Genomic DNA, 22203 nt, shown 5'->3' with positions numbered 1-22203 from the left:
ACCAGCTCTTCCCAAACACTGCCTGGTTTTCCTCAAGGTGTTATAATAAGGCTTTTAGTTCCAAATGACTACCAAAAAACTGGAGACCTTTTCCAGGAAAAAAAGAGACATCAGCCACCATCTGTTGGCATTGTTCAGACAGAATACAGAAATAGTCCTAGACAAAACTCTAAAAGGTAAATAGTCCAAAGAAATCTTAAGAAAATAACACAATCATAGAATGGTTTGGCTTGGAAGTGACTTTTAGAAATTATCTAGTTTAAACCCTCTGCCAGGGGCAGGCATATCTTTCACTACATCAAAAATTTCCAATTATGGGCCATCCTGTGCAACCTGAACGTCTCATTGTGTTATCATTAAAAAAAAACCAAAAAAACTTCCTTATATAAATCTACTCTCTTTCAGTTGAAAACCATTTGTCTTGTCACTACAGGCCCTATAGTGGGAAGGAAAATTTTCCCTCAGTCTTTCTTATAACATTGAAAGGACACCATAAGGTCTCCCTGAAGCCTTCTGTTCTCCAGGCTGAATAACCCCAACTCTCTCAGCCTTTCTTCAAAGGAAAGTTATTCCAGTCCTCTGATCTTTTTCTTGACTGTCCTGTGGACCTCTAAGAGTCTTGTTTTGGTGAGGTCTCATGAGAATGGAGTGCACAGGGAGAATCACCTTTCTATCTGTTGGCCACACTTTTTGGCCACCTCAGGATACAACTGACCTTGCAGTCAAATCCTGTGCAATCACATGCAAGGGCACATTGCCAGTTCATGTCAAAATTCTTTCTCCAAGACCACCTCTGTGGGGCTGACCTCAATCCATTCATTTTCCAGTCTGTATTGATACTGAGGATTGCCCTGAACCAGGTGCAGGACGTTTCATGTGGCCTTGAACTGCATAAGGTTCATGGAGTTCAAGCTTCAGCCGGCTGAGGTTCCTCAGGCTGGCATCCCCTCTAAGTTATCACAAAGCTCAGCTTGGTGTCATCTGCAAACTGCTGAGGGTGCACTCAGTTCCATTATCCCTGTCACTGATGGAGCTATTAGACAGTACTGGTCCTAGAGAAAATCCTTCAGAGTACCACTTGGCACTGGCTTCCTCTTGGATGCTAAGCCACTGACTGTAAGTCTTTTGACACAGCCTCCAACCAATTCCTTGTCCCGCTAGAGGGCCTTCATCAAACTCACTCTGCTGAGCTATGATATTGAGTGCATGAAAGGTGTGAATGATATGTTTACTGCAATCATTACAGAGGTGAACTGTAGGTGCAAGACACACTACAAATGCTAAAAGCTGTGCCACTCTCTAAGCTGGTAATTTATGCAATTGCCCAGTGCTGTTTAGCAATAGCTACTGTTACTCCCAAAGCAATCAGATGGTAGCCTGCTAGCACAATCCTAACCACTGAATACTACAAGTTGGAAATTTTTAAAGACAGAATAATTACCAATTGCTTATGAGTAATAATTTCGCAGAAGCAGTTTGTCAAATGAACCCGATTATGAATATATGTGAGTCTTTCTGGCAGTTTACAGACACTTTCTCTAATAAAGGGTCATGCCTAGAAATCGAGCATTCTCTTCTTGATTGAAGATCAGGTAAGTCCTATAATGTATTTCTGACAACCATGGTAAAAATATTAGTTAATATGCCTTAACAGATAAAGAAAGTAAAAGAAAAAGAAACCTAGTTGCAGGTTTTTAACCAGATATTTTAACTACATACTGTATTTCCCTAGCACTTGAAAAGGTAGCAGTTGGGTGCCAAACAACTTTTATACCCATCAGGTAAATATTAGATATTCTTCCTCTTACAAAATGGCCAGAGAATGTATCACATTTTTACCATAAGAAAAAACATTAATTAGCTCCATAGAACAAAATTATATAGTCAAATCCATACTCAGTTATTTATTTTAAAATAATATTGAAAATTATGGATTTAAATGATACTGCAACTAAAAGCTGGAAAATTTATGCACTTACCACTTGAAGCAGAGAAAGATAACCGATTGCAACATTATCAAAGTTTACTTTCACATTTTTCCACCGAACATCTCCAGTAGTCCTGTTCATATCTTCACACATAGTTTTATTACTGACTTGCTGTGGTGTGAGCATCTCATCATTTGTGGTGTTAACACAGTGATAGAACTTGCCAGCAAACAAATTTACTCCCATAATGCTGAAAATTAGCCAGAATGTAAGACAAACCAGAAGTACGTTCATAATGGATGGGATTGCTCCAGTAAGAGCATTCACAACCACCTAGTCAATAAACACAGAAAAAAAAATTTAAAAACAACACAAGGATTATTTTTTTTAAATCTAGAAGATGATTTAATATAAAACATTACATTACACTGAAGTAATGCAAACAGAAAAGGAGTAATGCATGTCATATAACCAAACATGCCACTGTTGGCCTTGTTAACAGACATGCAATTAGTGTTCTCCCATGATTTTATAATTTGGCATATTTTTAAGGATTTGTTTTACACATTATTTTCTTTTTTTTTCCTTACCCTCATGCCTTCAAAGCGTGACAAAGCTCTTAGAGGTCTCAATGCTCTTAATGTTCGGAGGGATTTAATTGCACCAAATTCTGAGAAACCAAGGGCAGTAGCTACTAAGCTAACCAATGAGACCTAGAGGAAACAAAGAAACAAAAAAAACAACGAAAGTGCTTTTCTTTTTTAAGTAGCTTCAAAATAAAAATGCCTTGAGTGGTAAAATTTTGATCTGGATATTGAGAAAAGATTTCACAAGGTCCCCAATCTTTCAGTGAAAATAAATTTTAAAAGCAAAAGAAGAAAAAAAAAAAGGAAAGTTAAATAGTCTAAGATGGCATGTAAATGGCATGTAAATTTCAGAACAGTTTGAACAAAAACATACCTTAATCCATAATACTATCTTTGGATATGTGTGTACGTGCATTTTTATTTTTAAAAAAATAAATAATTTCCTCTCCCCTCTATGTGTTTGATTATGATTTGGACAACCTGTGACACCAGCTATCAACTGACTTCTACATAAAGAAATGCTAAATATTACATTAGAAAATTAGAAAATTCAAAAGGTGTATTGCAAAAGGAGAAGGGGAAATATTACAAAACCCCGCAAAAATGCACATGAGACAGAATCCCAACCTCAGCTTCATTTCAACTTTCTGTTCTTTTAACTACCAAATAGTATAACTGCAGAAAAGCACATTGTTATCATAAGCTGGAAAAATCTTACTTTGGATTTTTCAAATTGTTGGTATTTTGGACAATTAATATGCCTTGAGAGTTCCTCTTTTAACATTATTACTTTTGTGGAAGAAAGAGCTTAATACACAAGTATTTTTGAAACCTTCAGTACAACTGGATTAGCTGTTCAAAAGTTGATTTTCCTGCTGTTTTCCAGTGCAAGTTGATGATTTGTGTCCTCCCTGAGCCTCCCACTCCAGACGGCTGTCTCTTGTTGTGTTTACACGACGATGTCTTCTGCAGATTTCTTTCTAAGGATAGCTCAAACAAGCTGCCAAATACTATACAGTCCCATCTTTGCTCTTTTCTGTGATACCATTTGTACTTGCACATGGAAAGCTGAGCAAAATGAGCATTTCTATTTGTTTCAAGGGTTTTTATCTGTTTCTGAAATAACTGTAAACATCACAATGGGTAAGAACCCTTCTGCCTGTCTACTCTAAGTTCTTTTCCAAACAGGGAACAGCTGGAGAGTTTAGCTTGACAGGTACAGAATAGTTAGCCTGAAAAGATTCTGTAAAATGTCTCACAGTGACAATTTGACTGGTACTGGCAAATTTGTTCAATGTTTATCTGGAGAAAGGCATAGGACAGAAAGTTAAAACAAAGATCTATTCAAGCAGTTGAGGGCAGCACCCACATGCTAAACCAGCAGGTAAAATGGCAGCAGGAAGAGAAAGAATTAAAATTCCTTGCTACAGGTTAAAAACAACAACAAGTCTGGCAATAATGTCAGAAAAAGCTAAGCAGACCACCACAGCTTTAGGGGTGGGAAAGAGTGGGTTTACAATACAGGAGGTTGTTTGACCTCTACGAATAGATTGCTAAATAGGGCATTCTCCATTCAAAACAGAGTATCAGCCTGAGCTGTCTAATCTAACCTTGAGGTTAGTGCTAATTGAAAACCTCCAATGGTGCCCCCCAACATGAATTGTTCTATAATCTGCTACTACAGGGCCACAAAACGCAGACAATCTAAACAGATGATTAAGACGGCTACATGAAAGCACTGAAATTGCTGAAAAAATGAAGAGCTCATACCTATCTACATGGATGTATGGTATACCTAATCAGAAGAACGGATTTTAAAACTCAAGTCAAGATCAACCTATCCCAATACAGGCTTGTACAGACACACTAATTCTGAATACTCCTTAAATAGTAATAATTTATTTATTTCTGTTTAATTTTCTTTTTTTACCAATGAACATTGTAATGGAAAAAAATTCCAAATATAAGTATCACAAGGTTCTGGACACATACTATCTGGTTATTCATAATATGAAAGGAGTCTAAAACACAGCATCAACAATTTTATGCAAAGTGACAGAATCTATCCAGATGATTGCCACTGATTTGCCATTAATTATAAAACTGTCGTAATTTTTCACTTAAGTTATAATAAAAATCAGAATGTTATAGCATCCACAAATAAAGCAAATATTAAAAAAATATATAATATATATAAATATATATATAATTTTATACATGTATATAATATATATATATATTCAGCCTATTCAAAGACAGTCCTAATTTTTTTTCCTTTCGTGTGCTAAGGTTATCTTGTTTTGGAAAATTTAATCTTAGGGGAGGACCCTTATACTTGCTAAGTTCCTACAGATCAGTACAGCTATTCTGGGAATATGTTCGATTTTGTACTTGGTATAAGTATAAACAGGAAGTTCACAACAGAAGAAATAGAAAGGCCATGAAAGTAAAAAGCAGGAAACTGCATATATCCCATAAAAGACATATCACATGTTTTCTCATGTCACTGAGCTAGTCCATTTTCTAAGAATGGGGATTCACTGAAAAGAGAAGCAGGAGTTAAATGAGGAAGACAAATAACAAACACCACTTGTGCCTTTCTCTCCAAAAAATCTACTTTTAAAAGAGCATTAGTTAAGTTTTAATTCTTCTAGTAGTGGACAAAATTTCTGTCCTAGATTCCAGATACCATCCAATCAATAGTTTACTTTTTTCCATTTGTTGAATTTCTACTCTAACATCTTTGCAAAAAGAAAGAACTCCTTTAAATGAACATATCATGAATGTAATGAACTTCATTTCTTTGGAGTGCAATATCAACACTAGTTTTTAATATTATTGTCAAAAAATATTCTTCCCTGTAGTGCTTTTTCAGTGCCCTCATTAAGACCATAATCAAATGCCATACCCCATGCGCTCACTTGAATTTCCCTTTCTTTTCCTGTGTCTACATCCTCCTTGTTCTCTGTTGCCACATCCACCAGACTGAAGTCAAATCAGTAAACAGTGCTCCCTCACCAGCTGGGACCCCACACAGAACACACGGTGTCAATGACAACACAAAGGCAGATTTAGTTACACACTGCATAATTGCAGCAAGATCTTATTCATCAGTCTGTAATTTTCTGTTCCTTTAAACCAGATTTATATTATTCACTGCATATATCTCTATCAGACTGAAGTTACATAAAACAACCTGCCTGAACAACAGAAACAGACTACTTAGAAAGCATAGTACCTACATCAACAATGAGGAAGTCCAGCCAACACCACGCATTAGTGAAGTAAGTCTGAAAACCATAGGCAACCCATTTTAGCACCATTTCCAGAATAAAGACATAAGTAAAGATTTTATCAGCATAGTCCAGCAGGATTTTTATAGTCTTGCGCTGTTCAATATATATATCTTCAAAAGCCTGTAAAGAATAGGTTACATATAGTCAGATATTGAAAAGTCTTTGAAAATTACAAATTAAGCCAGAACTAAATGAAAACAGCAAAGTAAAATCACTGTCAACTCTAGATGCTTTACCTTGAAAAACCAAAATAACAGAAATTACAATTACATTCTTTCTGCGTTTTAGATTTTATTATTGTCTGGAAATGGAATTACAATATGAAGTCTGAGGTTGCCAAAAAGATTTTCAGAAATTTCAATAACAGTGAACGCAGAATTATAATTTTTCACCCTGAAAAGCCTAGCCGGGTTCTGTCAGAAGACAGTCCCACTATTACATCAACTTCAATTAACAAAAGAGACCAGATATTATGTTGATGATCTCTAGTGAATTTCAGTCTTAGGTGCTGATGCAAGGTTTTAGTAGAGGGAGGCTGCAGATGTGGCTACTGTGAGAAGAGATCAGGGGACGGCTTTGTGCCAGCCCCACCATTGATCCCACACAGGAAACAGCTGAGCCCAGAAATGAAACTGACCGTGCCTCTGGGAAAACATATTTAAGAAAGGGAGAAACACTGCATGGCAGTATGAGGACTGAAGGAAATAAATGAGAGAAACTACCCGGCACACAGTAAGGTCAGAGAAGAAGGAAGGGAAGTTCGTGGTTCTTTAGGTGCTGGAGTAGAGACCAAGACAATATATAGCAAATCCTATGTCAATCAGCAACCAAAATGAACCCAAATACATGAAGCACTAAATGTCACTAAGAATAGTATAAAGAAATTCAGAACTTGCTATATAACAGTCCAGAAATACGGCAACAAAAACTGCAGCAAAAATTGATCAAGAACATGATGAATTCAGTATCTGCTTTTGGGATGAATTTTCATTTGAAATAGAGTAATTATTTCATGCCCATACCTTTCTCATGATTTTTAAAATTTCTTAAACAAGACTTTTAGGGTAATCCTTTTCATAAACACACACATCACTTTGCATTCATCAAAATTTTAATGAAATGCAAATTAAATGTAATACCTAAAATATTCTGGGAATTTAGTTCCAAGTTCTCTTCAAATACAACTTCGTGTTTTATTTTTAATGAATACACATGTGTTATAGTACTAACTTTGATAAAACATTTTTATAGGTACTGCTTCTATAGGTGCTAGCTCTACTCACCAGAGCACCACTGCTGAGAAGAATCATGAAGACAATGAATGATTCAAACCAGTTGTGCTCTACTATCTTGTAACAGGTTTTTCGAAGGTTCCACCAGATTCTTCCTTTTGTGCTCTCCCTATTGCCTTTACAGCATTTAAACTTCTGTACACAGCCTAATAGCACAAAAATTAAGAATCTTATATGGTAGAATTTTCATTATCCTGAAAAATCAAATCACTCTTAGCTAGCTCCTGTTCCATGAAGTTCAAGCTACTTCATGCTACTTACCATTTCAATTTTATACTTTGGTTGCAGGAAAACTTGAGTATACACAATTTTTTCTCTACTCTGATGCTACGTCAAGTTCATAGTAAAGGACAGTCATCTAAGTGAGCTAATTTCCATTTACAAACACATTAAAAATATGTATTATTCAGTTTATATACAGATAATTAAAGAACATATGCAAATGGTCAGGGAGTAGAAAAAAGAGCATACATAGCAACTTTCACATGAACTTGTTTGAGAATACAGAAGCTTCTTTTAAAGGAACTTTTGCCTTTAACAAAAAGTTCAAATAAATCAGACATAAAAAATATTTTTATTATATTGAGAACCAACTGGTGCTCCAAGAGGTGACTAAGGATACCTCTTTACATAAATAAATGTTTTAACAGATTATGAGAGCTTTTTCAAAGTGATACAGATTTGTGGCAACTGTCCACAGAAATTTGCCTCATGTTGAAGAGCTCTCTGTTTTATTATGTGAGGCCTCAAGGCATTGTAAGCAATGAACTTCAGTATCTGCCTAGCCAAGAGCAGCCTCCTTAATTCTTTAAAAATTATTAATCACATAAGAAAAATAAAACCAAGTTGACATGACTTTAATGGGTCCCAAGGGCATTCTGGTTTTCCTGTTAATTTGTAATATATCAACTTCTGTCATTAAGTTCATATGTTACAAATAAGTTACACTATATTTCATCATCTCAGCTACCACTGTGAAGAACATGAACTACCTTACCTTCAACAACTCAAAATGTTTACATTATGAAAAAACTAATCTTATGGCCAAGAATAAATTGGTAACACATAACACAAGGATAAGGAAGAATTGCAATATCAAATTACGTGAGAAAGGTCCATTTCTTTGTTGGATTTTTTTTTTTTAATTAAGAACTTGATATATAGTCAATACAGCCCCACACTGACAAACATAAAGACCAGTAAAACAATACTTCAAAAGGCAAAAGTCCTAGCCTAAATCAAAGATGTCCGCAAGACAGCAAATGAAAAAGCATGGACAGAATAGGAGAGTTAATCCTGGACGGTATTTTTTTTCCTGAATTATTTCCTTCATCATTTAAAAGGAAATTAAGATCTGTAATATCATAAAAAAACAGAAATTCTTTCCTACATAGTAAATTTCAATAGTCTCCTAGAAGATATAGCTATACAGAAATAAAATGAATCAAAACATTTAAGGACATGCAAGTATGCTGTTACGACTTCCTTACTAGAAGAGATACATAGGATCTCATCCAGCTGTTTTAACCCACAGTGTATTTCTACATCCTCTCCCTCCATTAATGGTGTAATGTCAACCAAAGTTTACTGTTTGAGTCAAACTTTCACTGAATGATGGTGGATGATCTGAATCACGCTCCAGATTGCTTTCAAGCACTAGGAAGTGACCATGAATAATCACGACTCCATTTTAAATTTCTCAGTAAAGTGAGACACACATAGTACTTCATAGATGTCAGTATTTCTATCTGTAACAGGCAAAACTAATCATACCCTAAGACTTGATGAACTAGGATCCTGGACTGCTGTAGCAAATAGCTTCCTTGAACTGCTAATGTTTGTTGTAAACAAGCAAAACGTAATTGCTAGGCCCAAATTTTATTTCCATACCTTCTGTAAAGCATGCCTGTAGTTCTGATGCTTTTTCTGGTTCAGTTTCACTTTTTTCTTCTCCAAAGACAGCTAAATTAACTGTACTTCCTTCTGACGAGCTGGAAAAATCTAGCTTCTGAAAATAAAATTCAATTATATTTTTACTTTATTAGTATTTATATTTTCAGAAGTGTAATTAACTAAGCATGCAACACCATGTGCCAGTAATAAGAACAATATTTTTCACCAGATATACAAAGAAGACACCCACATGTAGCAGTCAATGCTGTTGAAATGTGCGTAAATCATCCACTTTATGTCTAGAGAGTGCAGAGCACATCATGGAATCTTTCATGGAATTTCAGAATTTCTAGAAAGTTAACTGTTAACAAGTTGATTTACTGATACACATTCTATTTATTTTGCTTTCTACGATTACTTTATTATACATTTCAACTGGCATTAATTTGCATTCTTTTTTCCAATGCACATATGTTGTACATTGTGCATTCTGAAACTACCCATTACTCTGGTACACATACCTGTACAGTCAACACCCAGAAATAATTTTGGGGTTTTAAAAAAATAATTAATATTACGTAAGTAACAGTATTAAAATAATCCCCAAGCATAAAAACAAACACACACACATACAAAACTTCCCATCCAATACAATAATAAGTCTTAATATATTATTTTGTAATCTGCCTGTGTATTGCAGAGATCTGGAGATTTTAAGGGAAGATGTGGTGTCCTGTACACTTAAGTTAAGTATGAGTACCAAACTAAATCAGAGTAGTTTTGGTCACAGCATTCTCTGACATTTTACAATGTTATTATAAAGAAGTATATAACATCAGTAATGAAGTCACACAAGTAAGTGCCTGTAGGGAATGATGTAAGCACGCCTTTAAAAACAACCCTGGTTTTGTCAAATCAACACCACTTCTACTAAATTAGTTTTTTATGATTAAGAGATATTTAAGAGATAAATGCTGACAAGTTATAATCCAATCAAGTTATCTTTAGATCTCAATTGCAAAATGTGAAAGGACAAAATTATTTTTGGTATTAAACAATTTTTTGTGTTTGTGAAAGAAGACAGAAAACATGAAAACAGTAAGTAACCCATTATCCTGCATTAACTTTTATTAGAAATTGTTTTATTATATTGCCTACTTTGCTAATACTTTACAAACTGATTATCTGGAATAGAACACCCGTATTATTCATGTTTACTTTTCTTTTTTAGTAATGTAATTTCAAAATAGCAATATTCACAGCAAACAACTTTTCCTATCATTACTCCTCCTGAACCCAGGGATAGCAGAATATGCCCTCCACAATTCTATTATCACGCTGCTTTCATCATTCCATGACATAGCATATATATTGCAAAATGTTGCAGTGGTGGTGAGTAAACTAAAATATTTAATTAAATAAGTCAAATTATTAGTTTTAAAATATATACTTTTTTTAAGAAATAAGTTTTGTGTCATATTACTAATAAAAATTCAAAGCAATGTGAAATAGCCTGAGTAATTTGAACTGTAAGCTTAGCACACCTTTTGAGCAGATGACATTAATTCAAATGAAAGATGAACAACTACAAACACAAAAGGAACTGAAAAGAACCAATGTGTTTAGAACATGAAGTTATATATTTCATATAATTAATGGTAGAAGAATCAGAGATTAGAGCTTTTTAAAATTTATTTTTAATTACAAAAGGCAATTTTCTTTACACTAGAAATAAAACTAGAGATCCATTAACTATTTTGATATAAACCAGGTAGTCTGGTTTCCTCTTTCTACTACAGATGGTGTAGAGCATAATCCTACTGCTTGAAGAGTTACAGATTTAATTAAATATTGGTTCTCTTTTTTATGTGAGGGGCTTGTACTTTTCACTGTGATGCAGGTATCAAACAATAGCAACAACAATAAAAAAGTGATTTTAAGAATCGATATGAATAGAAGACTTTCTCCCTCTAATTAAAAATTAGAAATCTAGTTTCTTTGCTATTTACAACAGAATTCTTTGCAGAAATCGAACTGATCGGGGGAATCACTCTTATAGTAAGAGAACTTTTAGGAATGACAGGAATGTTCATCCTTCAACTTCCAGAACCCTTAGCTGCTGTTCAGTTTACTCAACAGATGTAAGACGGCCACATTGTCTGTACACTAAGCACTGGATTGAACAGATCAACTTAGAAAAAACTGGCACACATATCTCCTAAAAAAAAGCACTGGCTTATTATGCAGGGAAGGGTAAGTAAGACAAAGTGACACCCAAATGAAGAAGACCTGTGTATTTTTCAGTCAAATGACTGTTACTGGTCTGCATGCTGCTCTATGCTTGACCAGACCCATGCAAGCAGAAGCTTCAGTCAGGAGCAGTGTCACATAATCAATACCCATCAAATAAGACTCATCCCCTCATACCTGGGACCACCAGGGTGGGAGATTATCACATTCTACTCTTCCCTACTCTAGTGCCTTTTTGAAAATAGCTTCCAAAAATCCCTAGAAAGATACTTTTCCTCTCCTTTTGAACAGTTTACCATCCCCTCAGACACAAAAGAGAGACCTAAATATTTCCACTATATAATACAGTGCAAAAGAATACATGGAATATAATACAAGATTCTACAATAAAAACATGCAAACAAAATTTTTATTTGCAAAATGATTGCCTCAATGATCCCTAAATGGTAAAGAAAAGAAATGTCAAACTACTGACATCATCAGGAGTAAGAAATGCATAGCTTGGTATGATTAAGCTTAAAAAAACCTTTTGTGAGTTTTATGCCTCTAGAATTTTTGAATTTAGAGGTTTGGGAGTGTAGTAGTTCCTATTTTGTCTTTTTTTAAATTGTCTTAATTTTATCCTTATCCCGAGTTCTCCAATTTTATATTTCTTTCTTGTTTGAACATCCTTATTTATATAGTTTTAAACCATCCAGATTTTAGTCACCTGCATAGAAATTTTGATTAGTGTTTTATGTTTGTCTTTATAAAAATAAAGCAACTGGATTAAGTTCAGAAAGAAGCAATTATTTATGAAGAATGAAACTTACATAAATGATTCCCTATATTCCAACCTTGCAGACATATAAACTTCATTACTAGAATATAACTAAATCATGACATCCATATTCAAAGGAACTATGCATATGTATAAAAAAATACAATTGATTGTTCCTAGGAGTGTATCTTTCATCCAATATTTTAGCTTCTCTTATATGGGAAAATTGAAATGTGAGTTACAAAACGTTGTGAATAAACGCAAAACAATTTATATCAAAGATATAAACATTTTAGCATAGGAGTAACTATATATACATAGTATTAAAGAGGCATTGGTCAAATGAACATGATCAGAAAATGTTCATAAGTACATGACAGCTAAAGACATGGTACAACAGATGAACAGAAAACATCAAGTGAGGACAACCTTCCCATTTTCATAAAAATCATAGGTTGTTAACCTCTTTTAATCTTGAAAAGTGCCAATGCTTAATCATTCGGTTAACAATAATAAAACTGACAAAGCATGCAGGTTATGCCACAGAACTAGTACAGAAAATATCAAAGATGTAACAAGGAGAGAAGAACGTGTTGGTGCTGCCCTCAGTCATGCTGTGATGTGAGTCCCGGGACTCAGCTCACAGAGCGGCTGCGCATGTTCCCACTGCATTGCAACATATGGGAAAAAGAGATTGTAGCTGAGTAGCATGCAGGCCCATCAATCTCAGAAGTGATCAAATATGTATGATTTGTTTAGGTAACCTGTGTAAACGTGCTGACACGTTGCTCTGCCTGGTTTAAAAGCACAAGTCTTGACTGATCCAGCTTGATTTTACTCCTGTGAGAAGAATGGTACGCAATGGAATTAAAATATGGTATCCTTGAGGTTGTTTGAGTACTGGAAACAGAAGTGTGGATTACTCCTTACTTAAAATATGTGGTTTTTAGATACATCACATATTTGCAAAACAAATTTTTTAGGTGTGGATTAGAGCTTTAAGCATATCCAAATATATAATGGAAGAAGTAAGATTAGCAAAATATCTGAAGTTCATAGATGTATACTGGACTTGGGCATGAACATAAGTAACACCCCAAAACCAAAAAACCAAACCACCATCAAAAATCTTTCACCCTCAAGTCCTCCTCCTCCAGGAAAAAAAAAAAAAAAAAGCTCGAAGAAAAAAGACATACAGATACACCCACACTATCTGTATTTCAGCTTCAAGTATCATTTAAGTGGTATTAATTAGATATTTAAAATAACAGAAATATATTTCTCCTTGCATTTCATTTCCAAGGTTACTCCTGGTCTTCACTAGAGGCTAAATAGGACCGAGGTGTATCCTTTCTTTCAGAAAAAAGCTGTAGGCAAAACAAAAAGTAAATCATACCATGTTAAATATGGAAACTTCTGCATAAGAAATTTTTCCTGGCATCTTTAAATATTGAACTGAATGATTAAAAAAAAGAAATTCAAACAGTTCAAGGTGCATTATGGATTGCAGCAGACATAGCAATGAAAAACAAAACCTCATGCTTAGAAATAAAACTGTAAGTTCCTCAATTCGTCTTCTGGTATAAATCAGATCTCACGTCTTAGCAATGATTTCTCAAGGACTCATCAAATAGCTATGTTAGCTATGTAACAACTCCAACATAAACTGCTCCATTTAAAGGGCAAGTCTGAAAGAAAGAGCTGAACTAATCTACAACATGAAAGATAATTTCCCTACTGAATATGAACATGTGTACATGGATTTTGGGGGTTTTGTTAGTTTATGTATCTCCTGTGATTGCCAGTTCTCAGCCAGTTTTCCAAATCTGAGCAAGTCAAAATTGATACTAGGTAAAAATATCTTATAAACAGCTAGTGCTTATGTATCATCTTGAATATCAGAGGTAAGAAGGCACAGATTTTGTCACTCAATTCTAAAATATAAAATACTGAAGAATAGAGGTCTTCAACCGAAGGCTAATTTCCAGGCAAGTGAGAGATTTAAAGTTAAATTACCCAGATTCATTAAATAGTCCTTCCACAAAACCAAATTTTATTAAAACACTAAGAAACCTAGCAATCTTCAGTCAGGTTAATAACATGTAAAAGTTGTAGTAGCTATTCACAAACATTATAGCTTCATTACATAGAGCAGTTAATATTTTAAACAGGCTAATAATACTGTTTGCTTTGCTTTAAGTAAGCCTCTTAATAATCTACAGTCTTCTCAACTGAATGGTCAATTTAACATCTGCAGTAACACAATCTCCAAAAAGTAGATGGAACAAATAAAGGGTCAGGAAACAAGCTACTGAAATAACAAAACAAACTAATACTGAACACTGTACTCTGCAATAAAAGAAATACCTAAAGAGTACCTTATTACACCTTTCTAAATTTAATTTTACTACACTTTACTGGAACGAACGTTTATTCTAAACTTTGGAAGTGATACTGGCAAATTAATTGCCAGTTCAAAACGAAACACCTGAAAACCAAAAAAGCCCACAACCAACCAAAAATCTCTCAGACTCATCAACTGAATGCCCATAAACCAACCACACCCAAAAAAACCCAAACCAAAAACCCGAAACACATCTAGACAAAGCAATCCAGACTGGAGTACAGTTGTCTGCACAAGCGAAGATATTCTATTTATGTCCTCATGTCCTCAGGTGCCAGAGGTGGTGATACCAGACACATCTGCTCGAGCCACAGATTGCAATCTGAATTTTAGCATCTTTCAAAATCCTGCCGAAATCCATGATTTTGCTTTTCCCCTCAGACTGAAGCTGCTGAAAAATGACTACAGTCCTAGAGCTGATTCAGTTTAAAATCAGGCAGTCGTCTTAGAAGTGTCTTAAAACTCGCAAAAACAAGTAAGAAATTAGTATTTTTTCATTCAGTAATTCTTTTTTTCTTGAGTTTTTAATTGATACATTCACCTTATAATACAAACATTGCTCCCTTGGCTTTCCCACATCATTTTGACTTCAGAACATGAAAAATGTTGTTACTGCTCTCATTAGCCTAAGTCAGCACCTCTGTTAAGTTTATCCAGTAAAAGTAATGATCATTTTCCTTAAAGAGTATTAATATTCTTTATTAATATCTTCTCTAATATTTTTAAATAGCAGTTTGCTTACATTCGTAGTTCACAGAAAAATTACAATTATAAAAACCCCCAGTTTTTGACACTGTTTATTCTGTACATATATACTGATTTCTCTATTCAACTAACAATTTGGTAGTTTGCTTTTCAAACATCCTCATAAATGGGTTCACATAAATTTATACAGCTCTTCCAGGATTTCCTACTCTTCTGAACTCCACTTTCCCACTTCAGAATATTCACTCTCTGTACAGTCCAAGAATCTTGACTTAAAATTTCTTGGCATTTCTAAGCAGGAAGAATAACACTAAGAAACAATACAGTTGGTGTAATTTATTCATCTAAAATAAAAAGTATTTAAATTTTACCTCCTTGCTTTCATCCAAATCTGAGTCACTGCTAAACTCTTCTGTATTCAGATGTTCAAAATCAGACTCTCCAACAGCTATTGGTACTGTAACAGTAAGGCTTGGGTTGTTTATGAATGATGTATAATCATTGCCACCTATAACAGTGGCCATTCCATTTTCATTTTTCGTATCTCTCATTAGGTCAGTGATGGTACAGTTGGAAATGCAAGGGTTTCTCTCAACATTGAACTGATCTGTTGCTGTTCTTTCATTTACAGCAGCTTGTTTTCCCAAACAAGACTTTCGGACACATTCACCTGCTTTTTTCTTCACATAATCTATTCCCTTCTGAATTCTTGCAACAGCAATCTGCAAGTTGTTCATTTCATTATCATCTTCTGTAGCAGTAAGGTTGTCTGAACTAAATGAACTCAGCAGCAAGGCCAGAAATAGATTCAATACCTAATTAAAAAAAAAAAAAAAAAAAAAAAAAAAAAACAGAGCTGATTTTTTTCCATTTTTCATTCATATGTTTCTTATGAACCCATTATGAAAACAGGCTTTGTGTTTTCATTTACAGTTTACACTTCTGAAAGCACACAGTAAATAAAATGCAAATACAATTTAAACACAATACCTTCCCTATACCTCAACAGAAGGGATTTTGTGGCTTTACATTGCCTATGTTTGTGGAGGGTCAGAAATTAATGATTCTTCAGTACTGCCTGAACAAATTCAACATGTTTACTTTTCTGGCAAATTGCAGCACTTTGATCTGTGCAGAAAACACATTTTCTATGTGCTGGTCCAAACCCACAAAAAATATTTTTTTGTATGCAACTTAAAAAATGAGGAATGCACCCTGTCTTTTAACCCCCAAGGCATTCTTTTCCCACAGCAAGACAAAACATAGACCAGTTATAAAAGCCCAGAGGTTACCAGGAACTCAAATGCCAAAGCAGCATTTAAGAGTACCATTACGAGAGTACCAGCTCTTAAAATCTTCAAATCAGCTCTTCTATCAGCTTGGAAGATAAAATAAAAAAAAAAGTGTTGGGAACACAGACAAATGAATAAAACAGCCCTGAACATACAGCAGGGATGTCTGCTCATGTAAGAAGTTTTCCTAGAGCTATGTAATAATATCAGAATATAGTAAACACTGAAAATATTCACACAGGTGGATGCTTCATTCCACAAAGTTCAATCTTCCTGGTTTAGAAAACTACTTAGGGAGTTCCACCAAATAACTTCACAGTTCTCTTCATTATAAGAGAATAGATTTATAGAAAATCCTGAAGCATGTGGCTGTGCAACTAGAAGCAGTGCTAGCTTGGTTTAAAGATACTTACCTTATTCCCCTCAGAACTTTTATTCCTAAAGAATACTTCCAGGATGGCTAATTTAAAATCTCTTCTGCTACTGACAGTTGTTTAAAGCAGAGATGTTGAATAACAGAGAGAATGAGAAAAGCAGAGCAATAGGCAGAGCAATTAATGCCTTAACTACTGTCGAGTTAAAAAATAGAAAACATTTAAAAAGAGAAATTTATACTCGTAAACTAGTGTCAAACTGAAGCTTTCCTCTGAAAAAGAAAAAAAGCAAATATAATACAGGCCACGTTAGAAGTATCTGTAAAAAGCACTTATGAAATAGAAAGCAAAAAAGTGAAGAAGCAAAAGAAAAGCTGAAGTAATTGAATCTGGTTTTTTTTCTGCATAACAACTTCCTTCTAATTCAAGTTTCCTTACACCATTTGTGTAAAATGCTGGCTGTGCAGCAACCAGGTCTCAAAATGGCATACATAAGTCTTAAGAGTCTTAAGAATGCAACAGCAGTCATTTAGACAGGAGAGATCAGAAAAAGTTTTTTATAAAGGCCCAATAACCTGCCTATATGTGATAGGAAACAATGACTAAATCAGTTAGGGAGAAAAGGCCCTGCTATATCCTCTTCTGCAGATAAGAAACTTTCACCCTGGAAGTCCAACACTGGGGGTGCCTTTGCTCTTCTCTCCCTCTCAAGGTAACCAGGAGTAGTCCACAATACCCTGAACACCCGGTGCTGCACACTCTCATCCACATCATCTGAACCACACTCCAGACCCCTGAGGGGATTCATCCTCCAAGCTGAGAACTCTAGATAGGATCAAAAATCTAACAAACAGAAAACTCCATTTGAAAACCCATACTCATAACAAATCCAAAACATTAAAAATAATATTTAAAAATCACATTTAATAATACTTTTATAATTAATTACCGGTTCTCTTACCTTTCATATTCTAAATTAATTGTAACATGATTTTGGCTACATACCACTAGGTTTCCAATCACCATGACCAGCATGAAAACAATAAGGCACATGGCTTGGCCTGCAACCTCCATGCAGTCCCACATTGTTTCTATCCATTCTCCACACAGCACTCGGAATACAATCAGGAAGGAGTGGAAAAAGTCATGCATGTGCCAGCGAGGAAGTTCACAGTCACTGGAGATCTTGCAGACACATTCCTTGTAGCTTTTCCCAAACAGCTGCATCCCAACCACAGCGAAAATGAACACAATGATGGCCAGCACCAGGGTCAGATTCCCCAGAGCCCCCACTGAGTTGCCAATGATCTTAATCAGCATATTTAGGGTTGGCCAAGATTTTGCCAATTTGAAAACTCGCAACTGGAAAAAGAAATATACAGGCATTATTTGCAGTAGTTACAAAAATGGTATAAGATGACTTAGCATACTAATTCTTTTACACAAGAAAGAAACAGCTCACTGGATATATTTGTTCAGACAGTGAATTCTGAAAACATTATACACCTTGGACATTACATGTAAAAACAAAATAAAAATATTTTTCTAACAAAATAAAGATTTTTAAAATTTCTTTTGGAAAGGGGAAAATAAAAATCAATCTTCTTAAAATGTATTAAACCCATGAATTTTATAATTCCTACATTTTAAAAGAACACCTCTAGCCTTCTTGCTGTTTCCAGATAAGAAATTCAACAAGACTACAAATGTTTTCTACTTCTCAATATACACTAAACAAATTGTACATTTCACTGAGCTTTACCCATTCATATTTAAACAATTACAATAAAATTACAGCTCTTTCCCTTGAAAGAATATTTGCTTCTGAACAATAAAATGACATATAGTATTCAATGATAAATCATTTCTAAAACATGCCTGCAGAGATATCCTGTGTCACTTACTAAAAAATATACCTAATGATAAAAGGTGTGTCATTTATATGAATAGAGTTGAAATACAAACATAATTCATTAATTAATGCAGATGTATTATTTATATATATATATAATATATATTACCAATCTGAATGATCGGAGAACGGATAATCCATCCACGTTAGACAAAAAAAGCTCCACCAAACTAAGAGTAACTATAAAACTATCAAAAATATTCCAGCCAACTTGGAAATAATTAAAAGGATGCATGGCAATTATCTTGAGAACCATTTCTGCTGCAAAAATTCCAGTAAAAACCTGAAGAAAAAAATTTTATTGTTACTTTATGGATGAATATGAAGAAGTTGGACCAGCAGATAAAGAACAATTGAAGTAAGAATATCTCTCTTACAGCAGGATGTCACTAAGTAAAATTATCACAAATTGAACCCCACAGATAAGGTTAGTGGTAACATCAAAATGAGCTGTAGCATAAACACATAACATCAGTTAAAGCTAAGATAAATTCAGTGTCTACTGAAGAATAAGCTATTCCTAACAGGCCTCCAGTTTGCTCCTTATGTCTGCCATCCATCTAATTAAAAAAACTTTCCCCAGCAGCATAATGCACTCTCTCTTGTCAGAATGGAAGCTGCTTTAGCAAAGGTGTATGGGAAAACATGAATTGGTCATAAATCAGACTGATGTACCATCAATGAAGTCTATACAAGAACTCACAAGTAAGCTTATCTTCTCAAACTGCCAAAAAAAGGTCAACTGTGCCATGGCTTGCATAAGTAAAACTCCTTTCTAACACTCTGGTATCTTCTGAAGCACAAGACAAACAACACCTCTGAAATAAATTCATTGAATTAACTGTAGATGTATGATCACCAGTATCTATAAAACTGCATAAATTACTATCTTTCACAAGAAAGATGAAAAAAAAGTTCAAAAAAAATCAGGAACATTTTACAGTCTTTAAAATGTGGCGCTACAGAGCCCAGAAAGGAAGAAAGCAACTGCTGAAACTATACCAGTGTCATAGTGGCATACTGGCTGACTGGGAGCACTCACAAATTCTTGGCACAAAGGAATATTTACACTCACACATACTAAATGATTCCATTACATAGGAAAGGTAGAAATGGAAGTTACCTGGGTAAAATATACAGACTTTATCACAAGAGAGCCCTCTGAAAGAGCTATTGATCCTCACCTATTTGTGTTCCCTATCTTTTCCTCAAAGACATCCTGCATATATTTTAAACAGCAACATGACATGTTTATCTTCTACAGATAATCTCTCATTTCAGGTTAAGCTGAAAACACCGAACTATATCTGTATGGGCTAAAAATATCAGAACACAATTTAAATGCTGATACTTTAACACTGTCCTTAAGTCTGTTACCAACATGTATTAGAATTTCACATATTCTAATAACCAAACTGTTTTCTCATTTTTCTAGATCCTAATCACCACAATAATCACTTAGAATAAGCATAGGTTAGGAAGTATATCATATCTGCATTATTGCTGTTATAAATCAAACAAAGCTATCTCAGCAAACCTGACCCACAGACTGTGTCCACTAAGGAACAAAACCCAGCTGTATCAAGAGATACTCTTAGAATCAGTCACATTCTTCACCTTCCAAATTGTTATGGTCCAATCACATAAATGGTCTTCAAGGAAACAGAAAAATCAGCACATAGAAATAGCAGTGAAAAATAATAATCCAAAATAGCATTCAGCTCTTTTCTGTTATCAATGGTACGTACACTAAAAAGGATCTAATTTGGCTCCTACCTATTTTTGTAATACTAAACAAAAACACATCAGATTTCTTTCCGTTTCATTTCATTCAAACTCTGGCTGTCGGAGAAGTTTTAATACAGAAATCAAACTTTAAGATACAACATCTCTCAAATACTCTTCTATACAGCATATTCCAAATGGTATTATTACACTATTTTTAGTTCTATTAAACTGTTAATACATACTTTATGAGATGACAATAACAATAATAAAAGCAATTCTATTCCAAAGAGAAACCAGGTTCCAAATGTATACAATTGTATAGACTGAAGGACTTACCAGATTTCCTACTGTAAGTACAGTGGCAAATTGTTTAGTCATTGGATAATGTTCCATGGCCATAAATAGCGTGTTTAAAACAATGCAAACAGTGACAGCCAGATCGACAAATGGATCCATTACAATGAATTCAACTATACTCTTTATTTTTAACCAGGGCTCGCAACACTCCCAAATTAAGAAAGTGTGGGCAAATTTATCCCAGCAAGGTGGACATTTTTTTTTGGATCCTTCAAGCTCTGGTGAAAAAGAGAAATTTATAGTGAACAAATTTTGGAGAAAATGAAGATAATTTTTAATCTGCTTTTCAGGTTTTAATCTTTATACCTGGAGCCACTAAGGACACTTGGAGGAACATCCTCAGACTTCCACGAACTTTATTGTTTCTGACACAAAAGGTATTAGAAAACTGAAAGAAAAACCTCAAGTGTTCTGAGCAAATAATTCTAAAACTTGTCTATTTTTAATAACATACAATCTTGTTTAAACAAACCAAAAAGCCATAAAAACTACGCTTCTGATTAGGGCTCTTTTCTCAGTAAAACTTTCGACTTCGAAGTCCTCTTAAATGTCAAAGTAGTTATTTTCAGGGAAAAAAATAACATTAATTTGAGCCTGAATACGGCTTTGAAAATTAGTCAAGTTTTGTTCATGATTTTTACTAGTAGTCATTCCACTATTCCAAGTAATTCTTGTAGAAATTTTCTTCTCCTTATTAACTAAAGGCCTTTAATTTTCTCTAATATTTTTAGGGTATAGTTAGTGGAAAACGTATCACAAGGCATTTCTTCCAATAACTGCATTGCTAAGCATGAATAACTAGCATAAAACCCATACATAATACCCATTTTAATTAGATTGAGTTCTTTACATCAGCCTGCTTATCAGATTTTTTCCTTTGTTTTTTCACTATGTACATGCATTTTTTTCCTGTTATTCAGTTTATGCATTTGTAATGGCTACATATTTTTTCTCTTCTCTATTTGCATTGTAATGTAATACCTTCAAGTAAGTCTAAGACTATGTCAAGAAAGTTCAAGTATCTACAGTTATAACACACCTTCCATTCTAGTTGTGATAACATCAGCTAGACTCATGGCCCTTTCCCTTAAATCAGGATCCTCCAGCAACTCCATTGGTATTTGATACGAACTTGTACGTCTGGTTTTTGTTTCCATTTCTGTAGTAGTGCTCTATAAAAAAAAAAGAAAAAAAAGAAAAAAAAGAAAAAAAAGAAAAAAAAGTGTGTAAATTAAATTCAACTTTAGAAATATTGTGATGTTTTTGTAAATTACTATTTTCATTATATACTTCCTAATACTATTAACACTTATAAAACATTAAGAAAAACATTTGGATACTTAGTTCCCATATTTCCACTGCATTGTACTCAAATAACATTACTCCACTTTAGACACTAAAATTTTGGAGAGGGCGACAGCCAAG

At 34.3% G+C, this 22203-nt stretch overlaps 2 protein-coding genes across 11 annotated transcripts in view; one reads left to right on the top strand and one right to left on the bottom strand.

Moving 5' to 3' along the window:
- Positions 1-22203, bottom strand: part of LOC106855888 (sodium channel protein type 2 subunit alpha-like) — a 67452-nt gene that overhangs the window by 8144 nt on the left and 37105 nt on the right. For all 6 annotated transcript variants that reach the window (XM_088168105.1, XM_088168104.1, XM_088168108.1 and 3 more), the window contains 10 exons: positions 21818-21950; positions 20758-20996; positions 18803-18976; positions 17787-18143; positions 15487-15930; positions 8994-9111; positions 7095-7249; positions 5758-5931; positions 2519-2641; positions 1980-2261 (listed from right to left, as the gene is read on the bottom strand). In XM_088168105.1, the coding sequence (XP_088024231.1) occupies positions 1980-2261; positions 2519-2641; positions 5758-5931; positions 7095-7249; positions 8994-9111; positions 15487-15930; positions 17787-18143; positions 18803-18976; positions 20758-20996; positions 21818-21950 (2199 nt within the window). The remainder of the gene's footprint in view (positions 1-1979; positions 2262-2518; positions 2642-5757; positions 5932-7094; positions 7250-8993; positions 9112-15486; positions 15931-17786; positions 18144-18802; positions 18977-20757; positions 20997-21817; positions 21951-22203) is intronic.
- The window catches only part of LOC148223207 (uncharacterized), an 89307-nt gene that overhangs the window by 35106 nt on the left and 31998 nt on the right, over positions 1-22203 (top strand). The window lies entirely within an intron of this gene.

This window comes from Sturnus vulgaris, chromosome 7 (genome assembly GCF_052056855.1).
Source record: "Sturnus vulgaris isolate bStuVul1 chromosome 7, bStuVul1.hap1, whole genome shotgun sequence".
NCBI lineage: Eukaryota > Metazoa > Chordata > Aves > Passeriformes > Sturnidae > Sturnus > Sturnus vulgaris.
Note: the sequence above shows the minus strand (reverse complement) of the source record. Positions and strands in the feature narration are given on the sequence as shown.